This window comes from Diorhabda carinulata, chromosome 4, assembly GCF_026250575.1.
Source record: "Diorhabda carinulata isolate Delta chromosome 4, icDioCari1.1, whole genome shotgun sequence".
Classification (NCBI taxonomy): domain Eukaryota; kingdom Metazoa; phylum Arthropoda; class Insecta; order Coleoptera; family Chrysomelidae; genus Diorhabda; species Diorhabda carinulata.
Genome location: NC_079463.1, coordinates 22,001,764 through 22,025,420, shown reverse-complemented (window position 1 = coordinate 22,025,420; position 23,657 = coordinate 22,001,764). Strand labels below are relative to the sequence as shown.

General features: G+C 30.7%; 3 protein-coding genes across 8 annotated transcripts in view; all 3 read right to left on the bottom strand.

Annotated features, from left to right (window-relative positions):
- LOC130892488 (titin) overlaps positions 1–14,682 on the bottom strand; it is a 153,193-nt gene extending 138,511 nt beyond the window's left edge. For 4 of the 6 annotated variants that reach the window (XR_009059053.1, XR_009059055.1, XR_009059054.1 and 1 more), the window contains exons 1-3: positions 14,554–14,682; positions 14,168–14,333; positions 7,053–7,244 (exon numbers count right to left, since the gene is read on the bottom strand). Coding sequence is in view for 3 of the 6 variants with exons in the window: in XM_057797927.1 (XP_057653910.1) it covers positions 7,053–7,179 (127 nt within the window). In the remaining 3 variants the exon portion in view is untranslated. Of the gene's footprint in view, positions 1–7,052; positions 7,245–11,489; positions 11,668–14,167; positions 14,334–14,553 lie in introns of those variants that run through there. The other 2 variants (XM_057797928.1, XM_057797929.1) reach the window with 2 other exon arrangements.
- Positions 14,683–17,359: 2,677 nt separating this feature from the next.
- On the bottom strand, positions 17,360–21,363 carry LOC130893482 (ubiquitin-conjugating enzyme E2 variant 2). Its single transcript, XM_057799661.1, has 3 exons — positions 20,892–21,363; positions 20,559–20,827; positions 17,360–20,420 (listed from the first exon to the last, which is right to left on the bottom strand). Exons 1-3 carry the CDS (start codon positions 20,914–20,916, stop codon positions 20,280–20,282), a joined length of 435 nt encoding a protein of 144 aa, XP_057655644.1. The 5' UTR covers positions 20,917–21,363; the 3' UTR covers positions 17,360–20,279.
- Positions 21,364–21,660: 297 nt separating this feature from the next.
- Positions 21,661–23,552, bottom strand: LOC130892544 (integrator complex subunit 15). Its single transcript, XM_057798000.1, has 2 exons — positions 22,833–23,552; positions 21,661–22,212 (listed from the first exon to the last, which is right to left on the bottom strand). The coding sequence occupies exons 1-2, from the start codon at positions 23,466–23,468 to the stop codon at positions 21,715–21,717; spliced, it is 1,134 nt and encodes a 377-aa protein (XP_057653983.1). The 5' UTR covers positions 23,469–23,552; the 3' UTR covers positions 21,661–21,714.
- Between the last annotated feature and the right edge of the window lie 105 nt (positions 23,553–23,657).

Genomic DNA, 23,657 nt, shown 5'->3' with positions numbered 1-23,657 from the left:
AAACTAGACTGCTCTACATAAACACCTTATATGTCCCAAAGAAATTCTAAAAAGTTCTAGAAAATAAAAAAAACTATTTCAAAAGAAACAATATAAATAAACCACCTGCTATAATGAAAATAAACATCAAAAGCGACGCGCCTTCGCCGAATTTTACAAATTTCACTAAATCGAGACAGGAGACCGGCTCCAGGGCGGAGACGAGTTCGAAACAGAAGGAAAATATTGGTGCGAATGCCTTCAACATTTGATTGCCCTGCAAGATGATTAGAAGATATTCTGTCGATGGAAATACCGCAATGGATTAATTATTTGAAAGAGAAAAATCTTTGTTGTACGACATCTCGACGTCTCATCTGTTTTACTTTGCTCGACATCGTTTATTTACTCAATTAAATCAGAAACTTTTGAACAACCCACATAACAATTTTATATGGCACACGAAAACTACGAGAAAACTCCTCAACTTTCAACCTACAACACCTCCGGGTTGTAAAGAACCGTCGAAAAGAAATAAAAAACAAACTGTCCTGTATAAGATACTGCGAACCAGACAGAAATCGATACTCCTCTTAATTACGTCTCGAGATACACACCTTTATAAAAGAAAAAGTTCTTTCAAAGAGTATTCGAGAGCTATAAAAGTGGAATTGAAATTGTTCTTTAGAGTTTGTAATTGATATTACGACCTCTAAACATGATAGAGTAATCTATAATTTACCATCAATGATAATTATCAAAAAAAAGCAGGCAATAAGAAATCTAGTCATTCTTAAATATTTCTAGAAGGATTTGAAGTCTTGTAGAATGTTTTAGAGTCATCTATAATGTTCTAGATTAGTCTAGAAACCTCAAAAGTACTAAAAAATCATCTAAAACATCCGGAAATAATTCTCAATGATATAGAGGAATGTAGAAAAATTCTTAACACTCCTGGAAAGATTTAAAGTGTTGTAAAACGTTTCAGAGTCATCTATAATGTTTTTGATTAGTCTAGAGGTCTCAAAAGTACTGAAAAGTCATCTAATACATCCAGAAATAATGCTCAATGATATAGAGGAATGTAGAAAGATTCTTAACACTGTTGGAATGATTTAAAATCTCATCTATAATGTTCTAGAAGTCTCAAAAGTACTAAAAAATCATTTCATAGATCCAGAAACAACGCTCAGTGATACAGATGGATGTAGACAGTTAAAAAAATACGTCTAAAACGATTTAAACTATTTTCGAGTTATTTACTATGCTATGATATACAAGGTTATTTTCAATAGAATTAATATTTACCAATAAAATCAAGAAAAAAGTTAAATATTCATAACGATTGTTAAGTTCCACAAAAATGTGATAAACATACTAAACCAGTAGACTCGTAAATTACGACAAAAAATACATTACAACCCTCCGAAATCGAAAAAACGAATGGCTTTTGTGAGCCTCCCCATTAAATTATCGTGTCGTTCATTTTCCATTTGGTTTCGATGAAACTTTTGTACTGGAATTATGTAACGGTGGAACAAAAATCATAAATACCTTGTCAAGTTGTTTTTTTTTCTATACATCGTTACGTTTCGTTTATCGTTTCTATATACACAAGACTTTTTCGTGATATTACTACACAAAATGAATTTTTGACGTTTCCCAATGGCTTAATTCAACTCTTCAAGATTCAAATTTAATTTTTTATAGTGATTTCATTTATTATGCTTTTTATTTTTAACGTGATTAAGTAATAACGTGAGAACTTAACCTATAAAAGGTTTATTCAATAACTAATAAATAAAAACTGTATTATATCAGCACACGTGCTACGTTAACGGCAACGATAACCTCGTGATCAGACTACTTCTAAATGTTTTTATTAAACCTATATCGTCATAACTGAAAACCAATAAGAATCGTTTTCTTACATAGTTAAAAATTTTAAATTTTTGAGATTTTTATAAAAAAATTAGTTTTTCAATTGTGAAACATACACAGAATATAGAAAAAAATTTCGTTATTGATTTGTTGCCTGAAGGATTATTTTAAATTGCAATTTAATCGCTATTTCCATTTTCGTTAGATTAAACATTCTCCTTCTATTGTAACGCTAATCGTTATTAAATTAAGGGTGTGTTTACCCTTGGAGCACCTATAGACGTTTTCTTGACGTTTCCATTATATTACTCACTAAAGATTAGTAAAATCGATCCTCCCTGTATAAATACTTGTTCACGTATTCAATTTTCTTTTATAACTCAATATTTTAAGGGGTGGAAAGTGAAAAAGTTTTTTTTCTCGTTTAAAACGCCTCTGTACAAAGTCGAACCTGATTGGTAACTTAATAGCGGATAAAAGAAATTTTCTGTGATGTATGATGATAGATTGTATAAAGGGCTTTCTCTTTATAGTCGAAATCTCACTTGTCGCAACTGTTACCAACTGTCTTTCGGTGATAGAACGAAAATGATCAAATTGAATTAAGAAAAAAACTCGATTTCAATTGTTTTTCTAATAACTGAGGAAGTTACGAAAATCTGCATGAAGATAACCTTAAAAAAGTTGAATACGAAGTTTGGTACGGACCGTGTAACTAGCGCCCTCTATGAAAATCAGATATAAAAACAAATTCATCGGATATATCAGCTTCCAAAACATATTTTCATAAAATTTCATCAGAATGTTGCAAGTAGTTTCGTCACAATTGTAAAAAATGTGTATAAAATGACATTACATTTTTTCATTCACTAAAACCTCAATTATTTTCTAATTTTCTACGTAAACTATAAACGGAGTCACATTTTTTCTAAGCACCGTGTATTTAGTTATGCTTTACGACAAAGCAATGCTCTCAGAAAGATTTTAGTACCACTACAGCCACCCTATTCACCGGATTTATCACAGAAATGAAAAACGTTATAAAAATAACGCGGATATCCAAAAAAGCTGTCGAAGATTCGAGTGAATTACATCCTGGACGCATGGAAAAGTCGTTGGGGTAGATGGAACAGGGTGAATTAATGACGGCACTACTTCAACCCCCCCCCCAAATGATTACTGTAGACTTTCCCTTAGAGTAATATCATCTTTTTTCCAAATCAGTCTCCCTGGGAACATCCATACTACTAAACCACCTTTTAACTAACGATTGGTAGTTCCGTCTTATCGAAACCAAATCCTAGAATTCGCCGTTGTTGAGGTGACGTTTCGCCTCAAAGAAAAACAACCAATTAGTACCCTACTCGAAATTACTACCCATAGAACTATGTAGTGATTTATGGTGTTTGAGTTTGGGTATCTCCTTGTTTCAGAAACGTCGATTTCGAAGGATTAAAAACTTATTGAAAAAAGACCCAATCAGGCGCAAATGAGAACCTTCATTTCAAATTTTCTGCTAATTGCAGCTTGTATGGACGCAGTTTAAGAGTTCTTGCAAGAAGCCAATCGGATGGATCTTCTTGCACAGACTACATAACCATCTGGATGCTATCTTCAATTCTAGAAGTTCTAAGACGATCGTTTGCTTGTGCTTTACCAATATTTCAATTAAATTAGCTCTAAGAGCTTCAATAATTCACCATAGTTCATATTTAGGACAGTACTAGGGTTGCTACAAGTTTTGGAATACACTTTTGGAAGATATGACATGTGACATATGACATGTGACATATGACTTGCGACATGTGACATGTGACATGTGACATGTGACATGTGACATGTGACATGTGACATATGACATGTGACATATGACATGTGACATATGACATGTGACATATGACATGTGACATATGACATGTGACATATGACATGTGACATATGACATGTGACATATGACATGTGACATATGACATGTGACATATGACATGTGACATATGACATGTGACATATGACATGTGACATATGACATGTGACATATGACATGTGACATATGACATGTGACATATGACATGTGACATATGACATGTGACATATGACATGTGACATATGACATGTGACATATGACATGTGACATATGACATGTGACATATGACATGTGACATATGACATGTGACATATGACATGTGACATATGACATGTGACATATGATATGTGACATGATATGTGGCATATGACATGTGGCATATGACATATGACATGTGGCATATGACATATGACATGTGACATATGACATGTGACATATGACATGTGACATATGACATGTGACATATAACATGTGACATATTACATGTGGCATATGACATGTGATGTATGACATGTAACATGTGACATGTGACATATGAAATGCGACATATGGCGTGTGACGTGTGACATATGGCGTGTGACGTGTGACATGATACATGCGACCAATTGCTTAGAAGTGCTTCGTGTCCGAACAACTTTCGGGAAACTCTAAGATGTCAATGACAGATTTGACATATTGTAGCAAAGTATGAATGACAATTCTCGTAAAATGCACGACGCTTCCCGTCGAAGTGACTAAAGCGTATCTACACAACTTTTTCTACATTTTATTGCCCCATTTTATATTAGCCGGAAAAGAAGGTTAATAGCACCATTTAATTAGAGAATCCAAACTAAAATCGTTAAAAAACGAGTGCGATAATTAAAAAAATCTTGTTTTAACACGCATGACATATAAAACATGTGTCTGTCGTTTTTACTGACAGCAACCATTCTTTAGAGCCTTTTTGACAAACAACGGTCAGTCGCTTCGTTCTCAATTTCCTAATGGACCCGGAGATTTTGCTTGACAGCTCAGAAATCCAATCCGAAACGTGTATAATATTCGCGTCTCTCTATACGTGTCCCTTACCCTTTGTCGTTGGAAAAATGCACCCGCAGAAGGACTTTCAATCTATTCTATCCACAATGAAGTGGAAATGGAAAAGTGAAATCGAGATTCCGATATATCAAAGTGATAAATTAACAACAGGTAAGAGGTGGATTTAAAAAATGAGGCGACAATAAAAAAAACAAAAACTACAAAATAATATGGTGAAAACAATAGAACAAGTATTAACAAGGAAAACAAACAAAGATTGGTACGACGAATAGTGTGAAGAAGACGGAAAATAAAAAAAAACTTGCCAAGAAAGGAACGAATCAATAAAGGACAAGAACAAAACTGAAGAGATTATAAGACACAAAAGAACAAAGCAAATATAAGAAAAAAGAACGAATGACTGAAAAAGAAATTAGAAAAAAAATATAAATCATCAAACACTACCCCAAAACCAAAAGGGATAAAAGATAAGATTGGTATAAAACAAGATAATTGGGAAAAATAGAAAGATTAGTATGAAAATAAATTATACGAAGATGGTGAAAACATAACAGAAATGACAAAAGAAGAAGAGGAAGAAGAAAAATAATAACAAAATTGAAGTAAAAGAAAAAATAAAAAGATTACGTGATGGAAAAGATAAAAAAGTACCAATAAAAAACTATAGCAAAAGAACAAGGGGAGTAATCCACCCCAATAAAGATTGGAGTGGACAAAAGCCTTGTGTATTGAAGAGAAGAAAAAAATTGGACTAATAACGCCAATACACAAAAAAGAGGCAAAACGAATGGAGATAAATATAAAGAAATATATTTGATAAGTGTAGTGATGAGAGAATACGAAAAGATAATAGAAAAGTGGTTGAGATGCATAGTAGAACCAATCCGGTTCTAGCAGATTCAAAAGGTTGGTTAAGGAAAGCTATACGCGAATTCTCCAAGATGATTCAACGAATTAGGACGAATTCTCCAAGATGAGACAACGAATGAGGACGAATTCTCCAAGATAATAAACGAATGAGGACGAATTCTCCAAGATGATACAACGAATGAGGACGAATTCTCCAAGATAATAAACAAATGAGGGCGAAGTCTCCAAGATGAGACAACGAATGAGGACGAATTCTCCAAGATGATACAACGAATGAGGACGAATTCTCCAAGATAATAAACAAATGAGGGCGAAGTCTCCAAGATGAGACAACGAATGAAGACGAATTCTCCAAGATAATAAACGAATGAGGACGAATTCTCCGAGATATTTAAACGAATTAGGACGAATTATCCAAGATTTTTAATGAAGGAGGAAGAATTCTCCAAGATGATACAACGAATGAGGACGAATTCTCCAAGATAATAAACAAATGAGGACGAATTCTCCAAGATGATACAACGAATGAGGACGAATTCTCCAAGATAATAAACAAATGAGAACGAATTCTCCAAGATGATACAACGAATGAGGACGAATTCTCCAAGATAATAAACAAATGACGACGAATTCTCCAAGATTATTAACGAATGAGGACGAATTCTCAAAGAAGCACATTAAATTATGGATGTTCGTTGGATCGTTGTCCATCTGCCGACGTAAATCTTCGGTGATTTCCAGATTACTTTGGCCAGTCACGTGAATATCAAAAAAGTATGGACCCTGCATGGATACCTGCCCACACACACCACCCAGATAAGGTTAATACTTCTTCTGTTTCCATATTTTCGTCCGATGTTACAGATACCGGTCTCCAGAACGTGGCGCGTCGGCAACAGAGCCCGTTTTTAAGAATTTCTTGTACGTTTCCCCGATAATTATGTGTAATGAATTTATAAACACCCTGTATTTATATAAATGTTTTTTCTTGCGAAATAGACTAAGAAAAATTGTTCTTTCGTTATTAAGAACGGAATCAAATTTCAGTTGGCCTTATAAACGCTCATAAAGTGATACGTCTTCAGGTATAAACATATATTAAATTAAAACCTCGAGCTCACACACGAACTTACTCATGGCTCAACTCTCAAGTTTAGAGAGTTAATAGGTGGGAGTTAATTTGCAATAAATTAGTACAACGCGCTCCTTTGGAAACTAACTTGGAAAGGAGCATCGTTAAAACAGACGCGTCGAAATAGTCGGTTAAACTTTCTGATCTATGAGGAACATTCAAGTTTTAACTATTTAAGATTAAACCATATATAACCCATCGCGATAATGAGTGTTTCGTCAATTATCATATTTATTTGAAAATCTGGCAACGTTTGAAAATGATAATTGTCATAAAATCACTTACCTATGAATGAAAATACGAGCAGAAACATCAGGGCAGACCGCGTCCATCGTTTATACCCACGCGACGTAGTTTTCATGACGTCATAAATACCATGTCTGTGTTTCAAAGTCGCTACTATTTGGTACATCCACTATCAGAATGTCCCAAGTCTCACTGTCACGAAAAAACTAATTTTCGAAATTACATTCCGACCTGTCAACAAGGAATTTAATCAACTTCTGCGCTTTCCAATCGAAATGTCGAATCAGATTTTTGTTTTTCTTTTATTTTCCACTTATTTAATTCCCGTTATACACCGACAGTTTTATAAAATTAATTGATTCAGAGAATTATACACTGTATATGATTTTGAGGTTATTTGGCGAATAGTATTGAGTGTATCGTAGTTTTCGGGGACACACTATACATAATAGTTCTCGTACTAAGATACCATGAATGTGGATCACCCTATATAATAAAATTATATTGTAAAATGTGATAAAACAATTAAAAATAAACGTAATTCAGAATGATGTTTAAAAAATATCGATACACTTTCATATTTTTCAGGGACATACTGTATATAATTATTCTCTTTTTACGATAGTGCGATAATAAATCGATGTATGTAGCGACTCATTTCAATTTGACGGAGAAAATTTAAAAATAATTTCAAAGTAACAACAAATACAGGGTGTTGTATAAAAGAATGTCAATGAAATTACATCTTTGATTTGGATAACCCTATATAAAAAAAATTATATTGTAAAATGTGATAAACGATTGAAAATAGACGTAATTCAGAATGATTCAAGATTGTAAGCAAATACAGAGTGTTACTTCAAAAATATTCATATAGTTTCATATTTTTCAGGTACTTACTGTATATAATTTTTCTCTTTTTATGATAGCACGATAATAAATTGATGTATGTAGAGACTAATTTCAATTTGAGGGAGAAAATTCCAAAATAATTTCAAAGTTACAGCATAAAAGAATGTCAATAAAATTATATCTTTAATGTGGATCACCCTATATAACAAAATTATATTGTAAAATGTGATAAAACAATTGAAAATAGACGTACTTCAGAATGATTCAAGATTGTACGCAAATACATAGTGTTACTTCAAAAATATCCATATAGTTTCGTATTTTTCAGGTACTTACTGTATATAATTTTTCTCATTTTATGATAGCACGATTATAAATCGATGTATGTAGAGACTCATTTCAATTTGAGGAAGAAAATAATTTCAAAGTTACAACAAATACAGGGTGTTGTATAAATTGTCAATAAAATTATATCTTTAATGTGGATCACCCTATATAATAATTGTATATTGTAAAATGTGATAAAACAATTAAAAATAGACGTAATTCAGGATGATTCGAGATTGTTCGCGTTGTTAAGTAAATTGCTTAGAAATTATATATTCTGTATTGTTAGTCAAAAGCTCTTTAAAATAACGTCAAATTTAAAAAAATAGTATAAGCAGAACCGGACCCACAGTGGTGGACCTAAAATTCTGAAAATAATTTCCACGTGTTTTTCGGAGCCACTTATGTTATAATTTTTTTTTCTGAAGCTGTAAGACAATCCGTTCCTGTCAATAATTTTCTCAAGAATCCAAAAAATAAATCGTATACCCAGGGGTGGTTAAGAAAGTGTCAAGAAGTTCTCAAACAGCTTATGTTGAAAATCCAATCAAAATCAAATTTTTGTACGATAAGTCGACATTGAGTTTTGAATTCTTGTTTATAGAGAAGCTTTATTCGGTCGATTTTGTTAAATATGTGTAGGGTTGAATTATTTCCCCTCCATTTACCATGATGTTTAATGACGCGTGCATGACACGTTCGTGGGCAACGAAATATCAATAAATTATCATCAATCAGAATCAATCGGACAGTGTACGTCAAGTGGTAGCGTAGCCTTTGTTTTCGTTTTTTATCACATACGGGGTGGTACTCAAAAATAAATTTTCCAAATTTCAGTTTATTACATCATCTAAATCACATTATCGATTGTATATTTCAAAATTCAGTCCACAAGATTGTTGGAAGCTACCCTTCGACAATAAATTTCCTCCCCTTAGTCGTTACAATAACACTCATCATTGTATGTTTTTGTTTTGTAATGCATCGGTTCGGTATTGTTGAAACTACGAAGTAAATTGAGCGGTGCCAACTCCCCCTTTTCGTGGTTATTTTTCTTTTGTATCGACACACCCTATATGGTTGAGGCAATTGTTATCATGTGTTGAGAATATCAATTTTCATACAACTACACGAGGGCTTAATTTAAACATTACTGCCCAGATTTCTATTCTATTCATTTAGATGTCTTGAAGGAGCTACGTCCTGTATTTTTTTGTAATTACGTCTATTTTTACAGCACCCTGTATTCATTAACCATCTTGTATTATCCTCAAATTTCCCTTTTAAAATTGAAATTTGGTCATTTTCTTATGATATTATCAAAAATGATAAAACTTATATACAGTATGTCTCTGAAAACTATGAAACTGTATCGATATTTTTGAGGCAACACTCTGTATTTGTTGACAATCTCGAATCGTCCTGAATTATGTCTATTTTAATTGTTTTATCACATTTTACAATTTTGTTATATGAGGTGATCATTAAAGATATAAAATCATTGACATTTTTTTATACAACACCCTGTATTTATTGTTACTTTAAAATGATTCTAAAATTTCCTCTCGCAAACTGAAATGAGTCAATACATACATCGATTTATTATTGCACTATCGTAAAAAGACAATAATTATATACAGTGTGTCCCTGAAAAATACGAAACTGTATGGATATTTTTGAAGCAACACTCTGTATTCGCTGACAATCTGGAATCGGTGGAATCATCGTGAGTTACGTCTATTTTTAATTGTTTTATCACATTTTACAACCTAATTTTATTATATAGGGTGATCCACATTAAAGATATAATTTTTTTGACATTCTTTTATGCAACACCCTGTATTTCTTGTTAGTTTAGAATTATTCTGAAATTTCCTCTCTCAAATTGAAATGAAACTCTACATACATCGATTTATTATCGTACTATCGTAAATAAAAAAATTATATACAGTATGTCCCTGAAAAATATGAAACTGTATCGATATTTTTGAAGCAACACTCTGTATTTGCTCACAATCTTGAATCATCCTGAATTACGTCTATTTTTAATTGTTAATTGTTTTATCACATTTTGAAACATAATTTTATTATATAGGATGATCCACATATAAATAATGTTACGAAATTTTCCTAAATCCGATATTTTCGTTATCAGTACTTCGTGTTTAACATTTTTTACATTGTTTGAAAACTATGGAAAATCTTAATCTACACATAAAACAGTTTTCTAACAATAATCGATTACGTATAAGGAGAAAAATCGATTACCAATTTTTCTAAGGGAAGTTTCAGAGTCAATTCACTGAACATATTTGTGATGCGATCGGTAGATCTGCCTAACAACACATTTTCCCCCTTCACAAAATATGCGGTCCACATTATTCGATTAAAAAATAATGTGAATGACATTGATTCGAAACGAACATTTTTCGTGGTCTATTGAAGAGTTGTTTCATTGGATTTGGCAGTAGCTGTGAGCCGCGAAAATTTTTAATGCGTTCTCGTAAATTCGAAACGTGAGAGGAAATTTCAATATTCGACATATGAAATATTGTTTTATAAAATAGAAATTTTCCCAATAAATCGATTTAACAGCCCCCAAAACCCCCTGTATACTAAATAGTTACCGAAATTCAGATTATATATATCACCGTAAATTTGTAAATAATGTTAGGTTATAATCCATCTTGCGAGAATGTCAACTGTCAAAAGTTTGTGAAACGAAACGCATCTCACGCGCTGATTGGTTGAACGACATATGCCGCGCGCCGCCATATTTGTTTGTTAATTCGATTGTAAGCAAACGATGTTTTGGTGATTGTAGATTGATTTCATGTTGAAAATAACTCGATAATGGCGACCAATCAGGAATAACTTTCGAGCAGTTGACAATTTGACAATTTCACTTCGATAGATTACAATCTACCGATTCACAATCCTTCGACTGTTCACAATCTCGCGAAATAGATTACAACCTAATGTTATTTAGATATATATTTTTTAAATAAAAGTCAAAGCAAAAAAATTGTTTTATGTTCTCTTTTTTTTGAGAAATTGATATCATTGATATCGAAATTCTCATATCAAAAAATCCACTAAGTAAAACTTGACCGGAACCTCAAGTAAAATTTTTTTCCATTGCAAATTTGACTATTCAACACCAAATACAGTGTATATATATAAATTAATTTGACGTAAAATATATATATATATATATATATATATATATATATATATATATATATGGGGTGTTCAAGAATATTTGTTACCATTGGTTCAATTTTTGAAAGGAATTACCTCAAAAGTTATAAAAATAAATCCACTTATTAGTTTTTACACATTTCGGTTTGTTAAAATTAGAAAAACAACCACCACCCGACACAGGTACACAAAACAAAGTTTACCGCGACGTATTTCGATGTTTATTGAAACCGAAGAGCGTCGAGGTGCAGACGTCGCGTTACATCAACTAACTGTCTCTTCGTTGGTAACTTACACCGCATCCGCGAGCTGCGTGCGTCGAGAAACACGACGGGGTGTTTATTTTCAGTGGTGGAAACCGTAATCATGCTCATCACTCACAATTCTCAAGTTGTTAATCAAAAAAAAAATCGAGATGCAAAATCGAAGACATCAAATTTCCCGAAAAAAACGAAGTCGCCGTTTATTAAGACCCTTCTCTTAAAAACATTCCTTTCTATTCTTTGTTTAGCTATTGTCGCTCAATCAGTCTCGTTTAAAGGGGAATCGTACTTCATTAAAAAACTTTTTAATGCAACAAAAGTTGTAAACAGTGGCAGAACTAGAGGGGTTCAAAACGTTGTCTTTTATATGTCATCAAATTTTTTAAATCATTGAGTAAATTTGATTTACGAGAACCGTAGTTTACAGATATGCATCCACCAGGAACTGTGACGATAGAAAACGTTTAGGGCGGTCTAGAATAAAGATGAACATTTCCTAGGCCGGCCCTATAGAATTTTAAAAATTCGGCTAATTCGCGCGGCGTTTTTCGAATGGCGTCACATTTTTTATAATTGGCAAAACTCGTTCGATGTTTATTTATATATAATTTTTTTAGTAGCAAGCGGTTTATTTACAGTATTTCTTTTTAATAATTTCTAGGAAAGTCTATTTATTTATATTTTTTGTTTTATTTCTCGAAAATGTTACAGAGAAAGCCAAAATATTAAATGGAAAAGAAGGTTCCGTCGATTAGTCAAAAATGTATAGCAATTATTCTATGTAGATTTATTATTATGTACTATATTCTCATTTATATACAGGGTGTTTCTAAATTAATGCAACAAAATTCAGGAGATGATTGCTCTTATTAACGAAATTTTCTCAGCCCACCCCTTTCCGAGATATTACACTTAAAACTTAGTGACCAAAGTTGGGTTTTTTTCTTATTTACGTAAAGCTAGAAACTTGTAATTTTGTAATTTTCGTGCACCTACATAGGACTAATCACGAGTATTTTTTCAATATTTCTTTTACATTATACGGGGGTGAAATTAGCAGCCCACTACCTTTAGAAGAAAATTTTGTTATAGTAAATTTTAATTTTATAAGAACAATCACCATTCGAATTTTGCCGCATTAATTTAGAAACACCCTGTATATTGTTTAAAGTACAAGTTGTTCCTGGACTGCAAAAAATTCCGAAGTGCTGCGACATTGAAAAAATTGTCTCGTTGGTGACCAAACCATAAATTTTAACGATTGAAAAAATTTATTTTGTTATGTTTAGATTGTACAGGTTGTCCCTAGAAAAGTTTGGGATTGTTAACCATTGGGCATAAGCCGCCCCTGGTCTTCAGATAGTAGTTTAGAATCATTAATTTCGTCAAAAACAATGCATGGATATACGTAATCATTAATTAAAAATTTATAGTGTTCGAATGTTTAATTTAGAAAATATACTTTCAGAAACGAGGGGTCGTATGAGAAAATTTTTCTTGTCTTATTTTATTTTATTTTTGCATTAAGACCCTGTATAAATATCAAAATCGATCGAATTATTATTTGTTATGTATCACACAAACTATAGGGTGTGCAAAAACTTTTGACCGATATTATATACTGAAAGGTTAAAAATTTAGTATATTATTAATTTTTACCATAAAAAAATGTGTAAATGAACTATAATCAGTAAACAATTAGGTGAACACTTGTTCTTGACTAAAAATAAAATATCAATTAAAAAACTTCTTCTCAATAAGTTCCAGTCTTATTCTACATTATCTTAAGTACGATCCTGTCTCAAGTAAAATATATTTTGAGTTATTTTACTAATGGAAACAAAATGGTTTTTCGGTGTATTATAAACACATTTTTTTAATCATCCTATATAGTAAATGAATCGTTAATATTTATCAATAGGATTGGAAAACGTACGAGATTCAATTACATGCAAAGTTATCACGAAAATTGTGTCCAGATCCAGTTTAATCAGACTGATTTGTATATTTGCTTGTTCAATGTCTCGTAATTTCAATAAAAATCCAAATCACGAAAAGAAATAATTGAAAGTGTAAACTCAACTGATATAATTATTTTTTTTTAATATAATGACTGTATTGAAAAAGAACGATTAAATTGAGATATTGCTTTTGATAAAAAATAAAAGCACTAAACACCATGTGCAATTGTAAATCATATAATGTATGAACCCACCAAAGCACGTTTCGATGTAAAATAGAATCTATTTGTATTAATGTAAGGGAGAGTAATAAAGTGATAAAGCATTCGTAATTTTGACACATCAAAACTTATGTCTATTGTTCTATACAGTTTATAAAAGACCAATAATAGCCCGAAAAGTTGTAGTAGTTGGTGAACTGAAGAATAAAAGTTAATTATGAACTATTTTGTTGATACAGCCTGTATAGTAAATACACAGACTAATAACTGCATGAAAAACAACCGTATAAAATAGATGTACGTTAATAAATGAAATAATAAATACTTACGTGATATTACTTAATCTTTGTTGTCGTATTGGATCTTGGAAAGTGTCTTCATTTTGAACAGGGACCGAAATTACCGAAAAAACACCTACGATTACGATACACATTTTTAACTAATATTACTTTTTATATCACATTATAACATAGTCCACTACGTTAAAACACTATCCTGAAATTTTAAACGATTCACAATTAATAAAATAATAAATACTAAAAAAAGAATTTAGATAATCTAAAATTATCAAAATGGTGGTCGTCTGAATATATATACCTAACTAACAATTTAACAAATAAAAGATGTTAACGTATAAATATTATGAAGAAAAATATGTAATTGAATTTAATAAAAGTATTTATACTAAATTAAGTTGAAAATATACATTACTGACCTTTCAAACGACGATAATTTAAAACAATTAATATACAACTTTCACTTTTTACATACGCACCACCTTGTTCTAATAATAATGTAATCAAAGGATAAGTAGACGTTTGCCGACGTCGACCTGTCAATGACATCAGCCTACTATGTTAAAAATGTAGTTACTAGGGTAAATTCCGGACCAATAAAATACATTCATTTAAATTGTATAATTAATTAATAATTAAACAAACAAAATTAAATAAAAATTGTGTATTAGACACCTTTATTAAATAAATATCAATATTTTTCATGATTCCAATCTAGTTATTTTAAATATTATTGTTAACAACGCACGTTAATTTTAATAAAAAACGACGTTGCCATATTTAATATAAAATAATATTTCTAGTTATAATAATCACCAAAAAAAATTTTTACATCTATATGTTCTACTAAATATTATACAGGGTGATTTGTTAATAATATCAGTTCAATAGACTATACTATAAACATTGCGTTGACATTTCTCCACACACTTTCAGTCGACTCAAAATAATTAATCACTTTAATCTCTTTTCTTATGTTCAACGCCCATAGTGAAATGCACGAACGCCGTTTCGATGCTAGAACTTTTTTATTGAATCAAAAAAAATTTAGTGACGTGGCTTGTTAGCTTCATATATAAAACTCAAAATAGACGTTTCGAACTCTTTATACTTTTTTTCTTGTTCGTATCTTTTTAATGAAAATATTTATATAATCTTTTAATATAAGACATTTTGTTTTCTTTTTTCGTTATATTATTAGAAATCAGAGAAAATCTTATAGCAATCGAAGTTCCATTACTATTATCCGTCTGATCAATCCACGACGAGAATTGTGTGCGTATCAGATGAAAAGATGCGTCTGTTGCCATGGTAACGCGGCAGTGAATAACACCGAGGGGGTGTAACGATGCTCTGGTCAGGATCGTATCTCGGGGTGAAATTAAGAAAGGGCGACATACTGAAAAGACTGAGGGGTAAATATAGCGGCGGGATCCGTTAATAATCTTTTTTTTATGGAAGCTTCGGGCTAGAAGCGGTGAATACCGAACTGTTGTTATAAATCTTTAGTATGGAGATTGGTTGGAGTTAAGGGGATTTGAGCATACGTATCGACTGTTTTTCGATTAGTTTAAATTGCTTTTTCTAGAAATCGACATGTATAGTTAATAAATAACGTTTTTTTTGGTATGTGAATTTTTATTACATATCAATAAATATGGCAATAGTAATGTTGCAAACAATTAGTTTATATGTTTAGGTCCTCCACTAGAGGGCGCATTTGAAAATATGAAATTAAAGAGGCAATTGTTTTAAAATTTACCCAATTCGTCAAAAAATTCTGCACATTTTTAATTTTGCAAGTTTTCTCTTAAAATAAGAGATGCGGGTGAGTGGGAACCTTGTTATGAAAAAATGTCTGGAAGTCCAGCTCTACTTAACCAATTATTATAAACTTAATATTGTTTATTGTTAATTTAGCTTTCTTTTAAAATATATCATTCAATGCTTCTATTTAAAATTATCAAGAGAAATAATATTTGCTAAAATATATAAAATAACGCCATCTAGTATTCAAGCTACTTATCAAATTAATGTAATATAATCCATACTTAGTTACCCACCCACACAAAATTTTTGTTTCTTTTTGTGTACTAACCTCTTCAATGAATGAGTGAATTTTAATAATTCTTCTAACCAACATATTAGTCAATAATCATGTAACATTAAATAAATATATAATTTACTAGTACTATGTAGATGACCAACAATACTCCACTGTCAAAATATCCATTTCGTCACGATTAAGTTTAACCATTAATTTAATATTTTCTTTTCGAGCAAATTTGGAGATTAAAGGACAATTTATATTGAAAAAAATAGGTCTGTTATTACTTTTTGCATTAACTATTTGTTGCTCTAAGTATTACTTCAATTTTAACGAATAATATATGATGGTGTACCTTTCCAGCGTTGGTAAGTTTTATTTGAATTAATTCACCCATTGATGGAAATGACGTTGTTTTAAAGTTCGACAAAAATGGATCCATTGTCACATATCGACGCAAAAAATCTGATTTATTACATGTAAACATGGTTAAGCACTGATCTAAATCATCAACACGTTGTTGTTTTTTATCTACTGTAGCAAACGACGCAACCACTTTCAAAAAAGAACGTATTTTTCAATACATTTCGTCATAAAAATATTTCTTATCAAAAAAAATTGACAAGTATCTGGCGGAGCAACTGTTCTACCAGAGGTTAAGTTTCATTTATTCGAGTTCACAGTTGGAGGAAATATCTTTTAATATTAGATTTTTCTTGTTAAAAACTCAATAAAAAATATGAATTTGGTTAAAATGAACCAATTGAAATATTGAACGAAACTTTTTTCAGTAAATTTCATCATAAAAATATTTCTTTTAGAAAAAAATTGATAAATATTCGGCGGAGTATCTATTACACCAATGGTTAAGTTTTATTTATTAGAATTCAACTTTGAGGAAATATATCTCAATTAATTCAGTGTTTGTGTGTTTGAAACTCAATACAAATATTAATTTGGTTAAAATGAACCAGTTGAAATATTGAATGAAACTTTTTTTCATTAAATTTCAACATAAAAATATTTATTTAAAAAAAAATGACAAATATTTGACGGTGCAGCAATTCCACCAATGGTTATTTCTCCACAAGTAATTAGAGTTTGGAGATACTAAAACTCATTTCTATTCGATACATTTTTAGGGATAAAAGGTAGGGTAAAATAAAAATCCAAACTACTGAAAATTTAAATTCCACGGGTTTACATTTACAAAAAAAAAACGAAAGTTCATTTTGTCTTAGCAGGAATAAAACTCAATATGTAAATATATATTAAATAGTTAGTTTTCGATTAAATAAAATAATTTTTGCAAAATATTGTGTAAGAGAACCATTAAAAACAATCAAAAAACGTTTTAAACGACAAACTTCAGTGGGAAAAAATCATCGAAAGCTCGACGACGTTTCTACACGAAAATTTTTCGGTTAAAACCGTCGAAATATCAGGCAACACATTTTCTATTACAATTAAAATGTAATTAATATAAAATTACATACACTGGGTACAGCTTATAAACGCTACGATATTATATTTTATTTAAAGCTTCCGGTGGTACACTTCAACATAAAATATGACGAAAAACGTGATCTCTTCAAACGAAAATTACCATAAACAAATTTTCCAATTGAACTGTAAGCAAACAGTAGAAATAATCGGCGAAAATTAAAATTTATCCAATCGAGAAGCATTTTTATATCAATCGATGGTTCAATTTAAAATACACGACAAAATACTCACCCTGTATGCGAATTAGATAATAATATTAAGCTTCAGAACATATTAACTGAGGAAATGTAAAATCGTGAAAATAATTAGTTTGTCGAAAAAAAAAGAAAATTGACAACCTTCAATAAAAAATGAAGATAAAAAGATTGTCAAAAAAACACAAAAGTAAAGTAAATAGCATTTAATGAGAAACTGTGATCAAGAATGCCAATAAACTCGAAAGAAAGAACAACAAAAATTAAGGAAAAACTGATCTGAAATGGTGAAACAATATGGGTGTGAAGATTGTCAATTAAGACAAAAAAAATTTAACATCAAAAAAAAGTTGTAGGGATTGTCAATATAGACAAAAGTAAATCATTTGATCAAGAATTGTCAATAAACTCAAAGAATAGAAAATCAAGAAAAACTGATCTAATGATAGAACCGATACTGGATAATGAATAAGGGTGTCAATAAAGATTGTCAATATATACAAATAGGACAATTTATCATCTAGAAAATGTTGTAGGGGTTGTCAATAAACCCGAAAATAAAATAAAATATGTTTAATGACAGGCTATGATGAAAGATTGTTAATAAACGCGAAAAATGTAATGAGAAAAAACAACAAACAATAAAAACAACTGATTTGAAAATATAAACAACATTAGATAATGGATTTAATAACAAGCGATGGTCAAAAATATATTTCAACAAACACAAAAAGGACGATTACTCCTGAATCTGTTGTGGAGACTGTCAATAGAGCCAAAAAAGGACGATTACTAAATATGAAAATATTGTATCTGTTGTCAATAAAGACGGAAATGTTAGAAAATTTGTTAAATAACAAATCATAACCAAAGAAGACGAAATAAAAAAAATAGATTTAATAATAAATGATTATCGAAGAAATGTCAATAAAGACAACAAAACAACAATTAAACATAATGAAAATGTTGTGGGGATTGTCAATAATTACAAAAATCAAAGTAAATGCCATTAATGTGAAGAAGTGTAAGGAAAATAACCAACAAAAATTAATAAAAAATAAACTGGAGATTGAAACAACACTTCATAATGAATAAGGAAGTTAAAATTGTCAATAAACACAAAAGGAACAATTGCAATTTGAAAAAATGAAAAAAAAAGCGGGTGTCGATTAACATAAACAAAAACAACGGGTTTAATAAAAAATTATCGCAAAAGAAGGTTAATCAACATGAAAAGTACAGCTTCTCATCAAGGGGTTGTCAATAAACACCAAAACCAAAGTAAAAGCACCTAACGTGAAGAACTGTGCATAAAATCAAAGAACACAACAAAAAACCGATCTGAAGATGGAAAGTACATTCTGTAATGAATAAGTGTGTGAAGATTGTCAATATAGACGTTTGCTAATGAAAAAAATGTTGCAGGGGTTGTCAGCCAAGAAAAAATCAATACAAACACATAATTTATCATTAAGGGTTGTCAATAATTACAAAAATTGAAGTTAAGAACAACAGAAATCAAGAAAAACTGATCTAAAAATGGAAACTACATTGGATTATGAATGAAGAAAGGAAGATTGTCAAGAAACACAAAAAAACTATTGTTGGCAGATAAAATATTGTAGGGGTTGTCAATGTAGACGAAAGTAGAGCCGAAAAACAAGAATTGTTAATAAATGCGAAGAAAAAAGCAACAATGAACACCCAAAGAGGATAAAATGAAAAAAAAAGGATTTTCACAGTATTCAAATACAAATTATTAATATATTAATGAACACAAAGAGAAAACAACAATTCTTGATAAGAAGCAATCTTTAAATACAAAGAAAACTTAAGAAAAACATAAAAATTTAATTTATTAGAATTAATAGAAGAAAATGGAACAAAAACGAATCAGACATTACTATCGACATTTGAGAGGAAAATTTACAGGGTTGTCCTAGAAATTAGACATTAGATCAGGAAACAGAGAAATTTAAGGCTAAGATGGAGAGATAAGGTCAAAGAAGATGCTACAAAGATTGATACAGCGACCTTGCAAGAGATTGGATAAAAAAGTCAAGGCCACCCTGTAGCTCTAGCGATGAAATTAGAAGGGAAGAAAAGGAAAAATAAAAAAAAAACAAAATGAAACTTTTCGCCAATTAATTCCAGATTGGTGTACAAGCTGCTACATTTACAGTATATATACGTACATATTATAGAGGTAAACTTAGCTAAAAATTAACTTAACTACATAGCTTATTAAGCTGTACAAATCTTGGTTACAACTTTGTACGGTTTTCCAGTTGTCTGGAATCTATAGTAGAGAACAAGTTTGGGTGGTGCAGGTATCGACACTCAAAGGACAAGTTGTAACCGTAGATATTGGTGGAGTGTTGTTATGGTGATTCGAAGGCTAGAAGCAAGTGCCTTCGGGAGGCTGCGTTAGTTTCATGTTCTCCTTAAGCGTCATCAATCTTCTCAATTCTTGCAACACTGTTTTAATGGTATAATCTCTTTGCCACCTTGCCAACACTGGCACCTGTCTACTATCAAGCTAAAAACAATAAAATAATCACGAAAAAAAATATATATATATATATATATATATATATATATATATATATATATATATATATATATATATATATATGTATATATATATACATATAAAAAATATTTACATATTACTTACCACACCTGTGTTAGTATTTATACAATTTATATTAATTCTGGAAATAAATTTAGCGGTTGGAGCGTCATCGGGATACCTTTGGCCGCATTCTATTTTAACGGAGTACATTCTATTTTCGTAGGGTGTTCGAGGGGGGCCGATGATCATGCCCATCCAATGCGTAAGTGTCATATCATCGTCGTTTTCTAATCCCCAACTAATCGTACCGTCCGAAACACCTTTTTGACCGGCTTCCAATTCTTCTAGTAATCGGAAATTTCGAGGTACCACTACGATAATTTATATAAAATAAATATAAACAATTAAATAAGATAATTTTCGATCATCACTTACCAACACCAGTTGATTGGGTCGCCATTACAATACTCACAAATACGATATTTTCCGAAAAATTTATGCAAGGAAATATTCAATTTAATGATAGGTGTTGAATAATTTCACTATTATAATTGGTTTTGGAAATTAGTTATTTGTGGGATGCAAAAAAATCGGCGTTTTCTTATACGATTAAAACTCTTATTCTTTCTAGAATAGAGGTGCGTTACGTCAATCTATGTAGAGAACGGTTATTTGATGACAGACCGTCAAAAAAAGTACGTTCTTAAAAGTAGAAAACACGATAATTTTTAAAATTTTAATTAGTACACCATACGTAATATAATAAATTAAAAAGCAGGATCAAATTATTAGACCAATCAAAATTCAGTTATTCATCATTTACATTAATTAAATCGATATAAAAGCAATTTTTTATTATATCATAAATCCTCATGTTTAGCGAACGCGCCCATTACGTACAAACAAATTTCTAGAACATTCAAAATTCGTAATTTAAATATTTTTTTATTTGTAATGTCATCAAACTTTTTATAGCATAACAGAGCACTAATTACATCTTTTTATATATTAATATATTTTACCTAAAAGATGATATTGTATTATAGATAAAATTAAAATAACTGTACCTCTTAAATTAATAACTAAAGTCCCATTCACACTGTCAATGGCAGTATTATTTATGGCGTTGTTCACACTTACAGGTACCCGGATAAAAAACGGATGAGGATTAAATTGGGTTAAAAAATTTAAAAAAACGTTTTGCATTGAATTCTTTATTATTTATAAAAATACTTAATATATAAATAATTTATTATAATCAAATAACAATAACCTTGTTTTTTTTATAATTATTAATAACAATATTCATCAATTTATTAAACGGTAATAATTTCAATTGATAAAACAAATCGTCTACATGTCCGTACATTGCGTTAACGGAATTTATTATCTGTACGGCCTGAGCAAATCGATCTAAACAAAGCTGTAGAGCGTCTTCATTCAAAATTTGATCCAACTTCAGATCCTGCTTGTTCTTTAGATCGTTTACGTACGACAAAATGGGGTTGATCGATTGAGTCACGTGTTGAGCATATATAGCTTTGGGAGGAACGGTTCTTTGAATATTTGTTACACTATTCAAAAGAGCCAAGTGAAGATTATTGTAATGATCGTTGGTTTGTTTATGAATCGGTGCTAAGATACACCATCTAAATAAACCGGCGATCGGTGTTGTTGCTTCCATGGCTATAGCACCAGGAGGTAGCAACGCTTGTTTATGTTGGGCCGCCGTACATAAGTTTGGATTCTGCGATATCTAGAAAGTAGAACATTGAAGAACCGAAAAAAAATGAAAAGAAAAAGTTAGACAAGAAACAGAATAAAGGTGAAAACGTGGATAGAAGAAGCAGGTAAAAAGAATACCAAGAAAAACGTGGAGAGGAGAGGAAACAGAAAAAAGAAATACCAAGAAAAACGTGGATAGGACAAGAAGTAGTTAAAATGAAAGAAAACCGTGGGAAAAAAGGAAACACCAAGAGATCTATAGAAGAAAAAAGCAAGAAAAGCCATGAAAATAGTATACTAAGAAAAATATGGATACAATAAGATGAAAAAGGAAATGCCAAGGAAAATGTGTATGGAAGAAGTAGCAAAAGAATGAAATATCACGAAAAACAAACACAAAAATTGTGAGAGAAGAACTACGAAAACGAGAAAAACGAGAATAGGTAAAATAGCAAAAAAAAGGAAATACAAAGAGAAGTAGAAAAACGATTTAACAAGAAAAACATGGATAGAGAATTAAAGAAAAGAATGCAATGGTGCATGCAGGGTAAAAATACATGTTAAAATATCCTTATACATAATTGTATTAAACTTTATGATTTAACACCTAAATTTAACGATATATTACAACAAATACGTCGATCTACTTACCCATAATGTAATTGTTTCTAATAATACTTGAGGTGGGAATAAAACTTCTTTTTTCAAAGGGTTAAAATAATTTTCAGCTACTGCAGTCAAGAAGTTGGCAGTAAACTGTGGCGAAATCTTGGGCAAAACCAAAATCTTGTCAGTATTAGAAACGTAAAAATGAAAATAATCTTGAATTATCCCCTCGGCTAGTTTACAACTATTCGGTGAAGTATTTCCCAATTGTTGCATCCAAGCACTGGCAGATGATAAGATTTTAGAAGACGGTATACCTATTGAAACGGATGTTAACTTTATGAGAATGTTGATTCTCAAATTCGCTGTATTTCCACTAAATAATGAGAGAAAAACGGTATTTCTTCCAGATTCACTAGAAATATTATCAAAGTATTCGTGTAGTATTTTTATAAGCTGTAGTTCCAATAGGGGTGTTAAAGGTTGTGATCTTTTATAGCCTCTCCTATCTACTTCGTAAAAAACGAACTCTGCCATTAGATCTAATGCTAAATCCATATTTTTTATACTGGTTATACGTCCACATATTAACTCAACTATTTTGTACAAAGCTTCTTTAGCGCATAATGGATATTCTATTTTTCTCAAAGTTTGTTTTAAATTTACTTCAAAAGACGACATTCTTTAATAGTAAATTTATTTCGATAATAACATCTTTTAAAAATCGCAAATTGTAAGCACGAATGTAAATATTTTTTTTCTTCTTTTATAATTTCAATTTTCTTCTTTCCTCATTTTCAAAATATTTGTGGTATTTTATTCTTCTTCTTTTTTCTTGGGCTTTTGTCTAACGACATACAGCCATAGAAA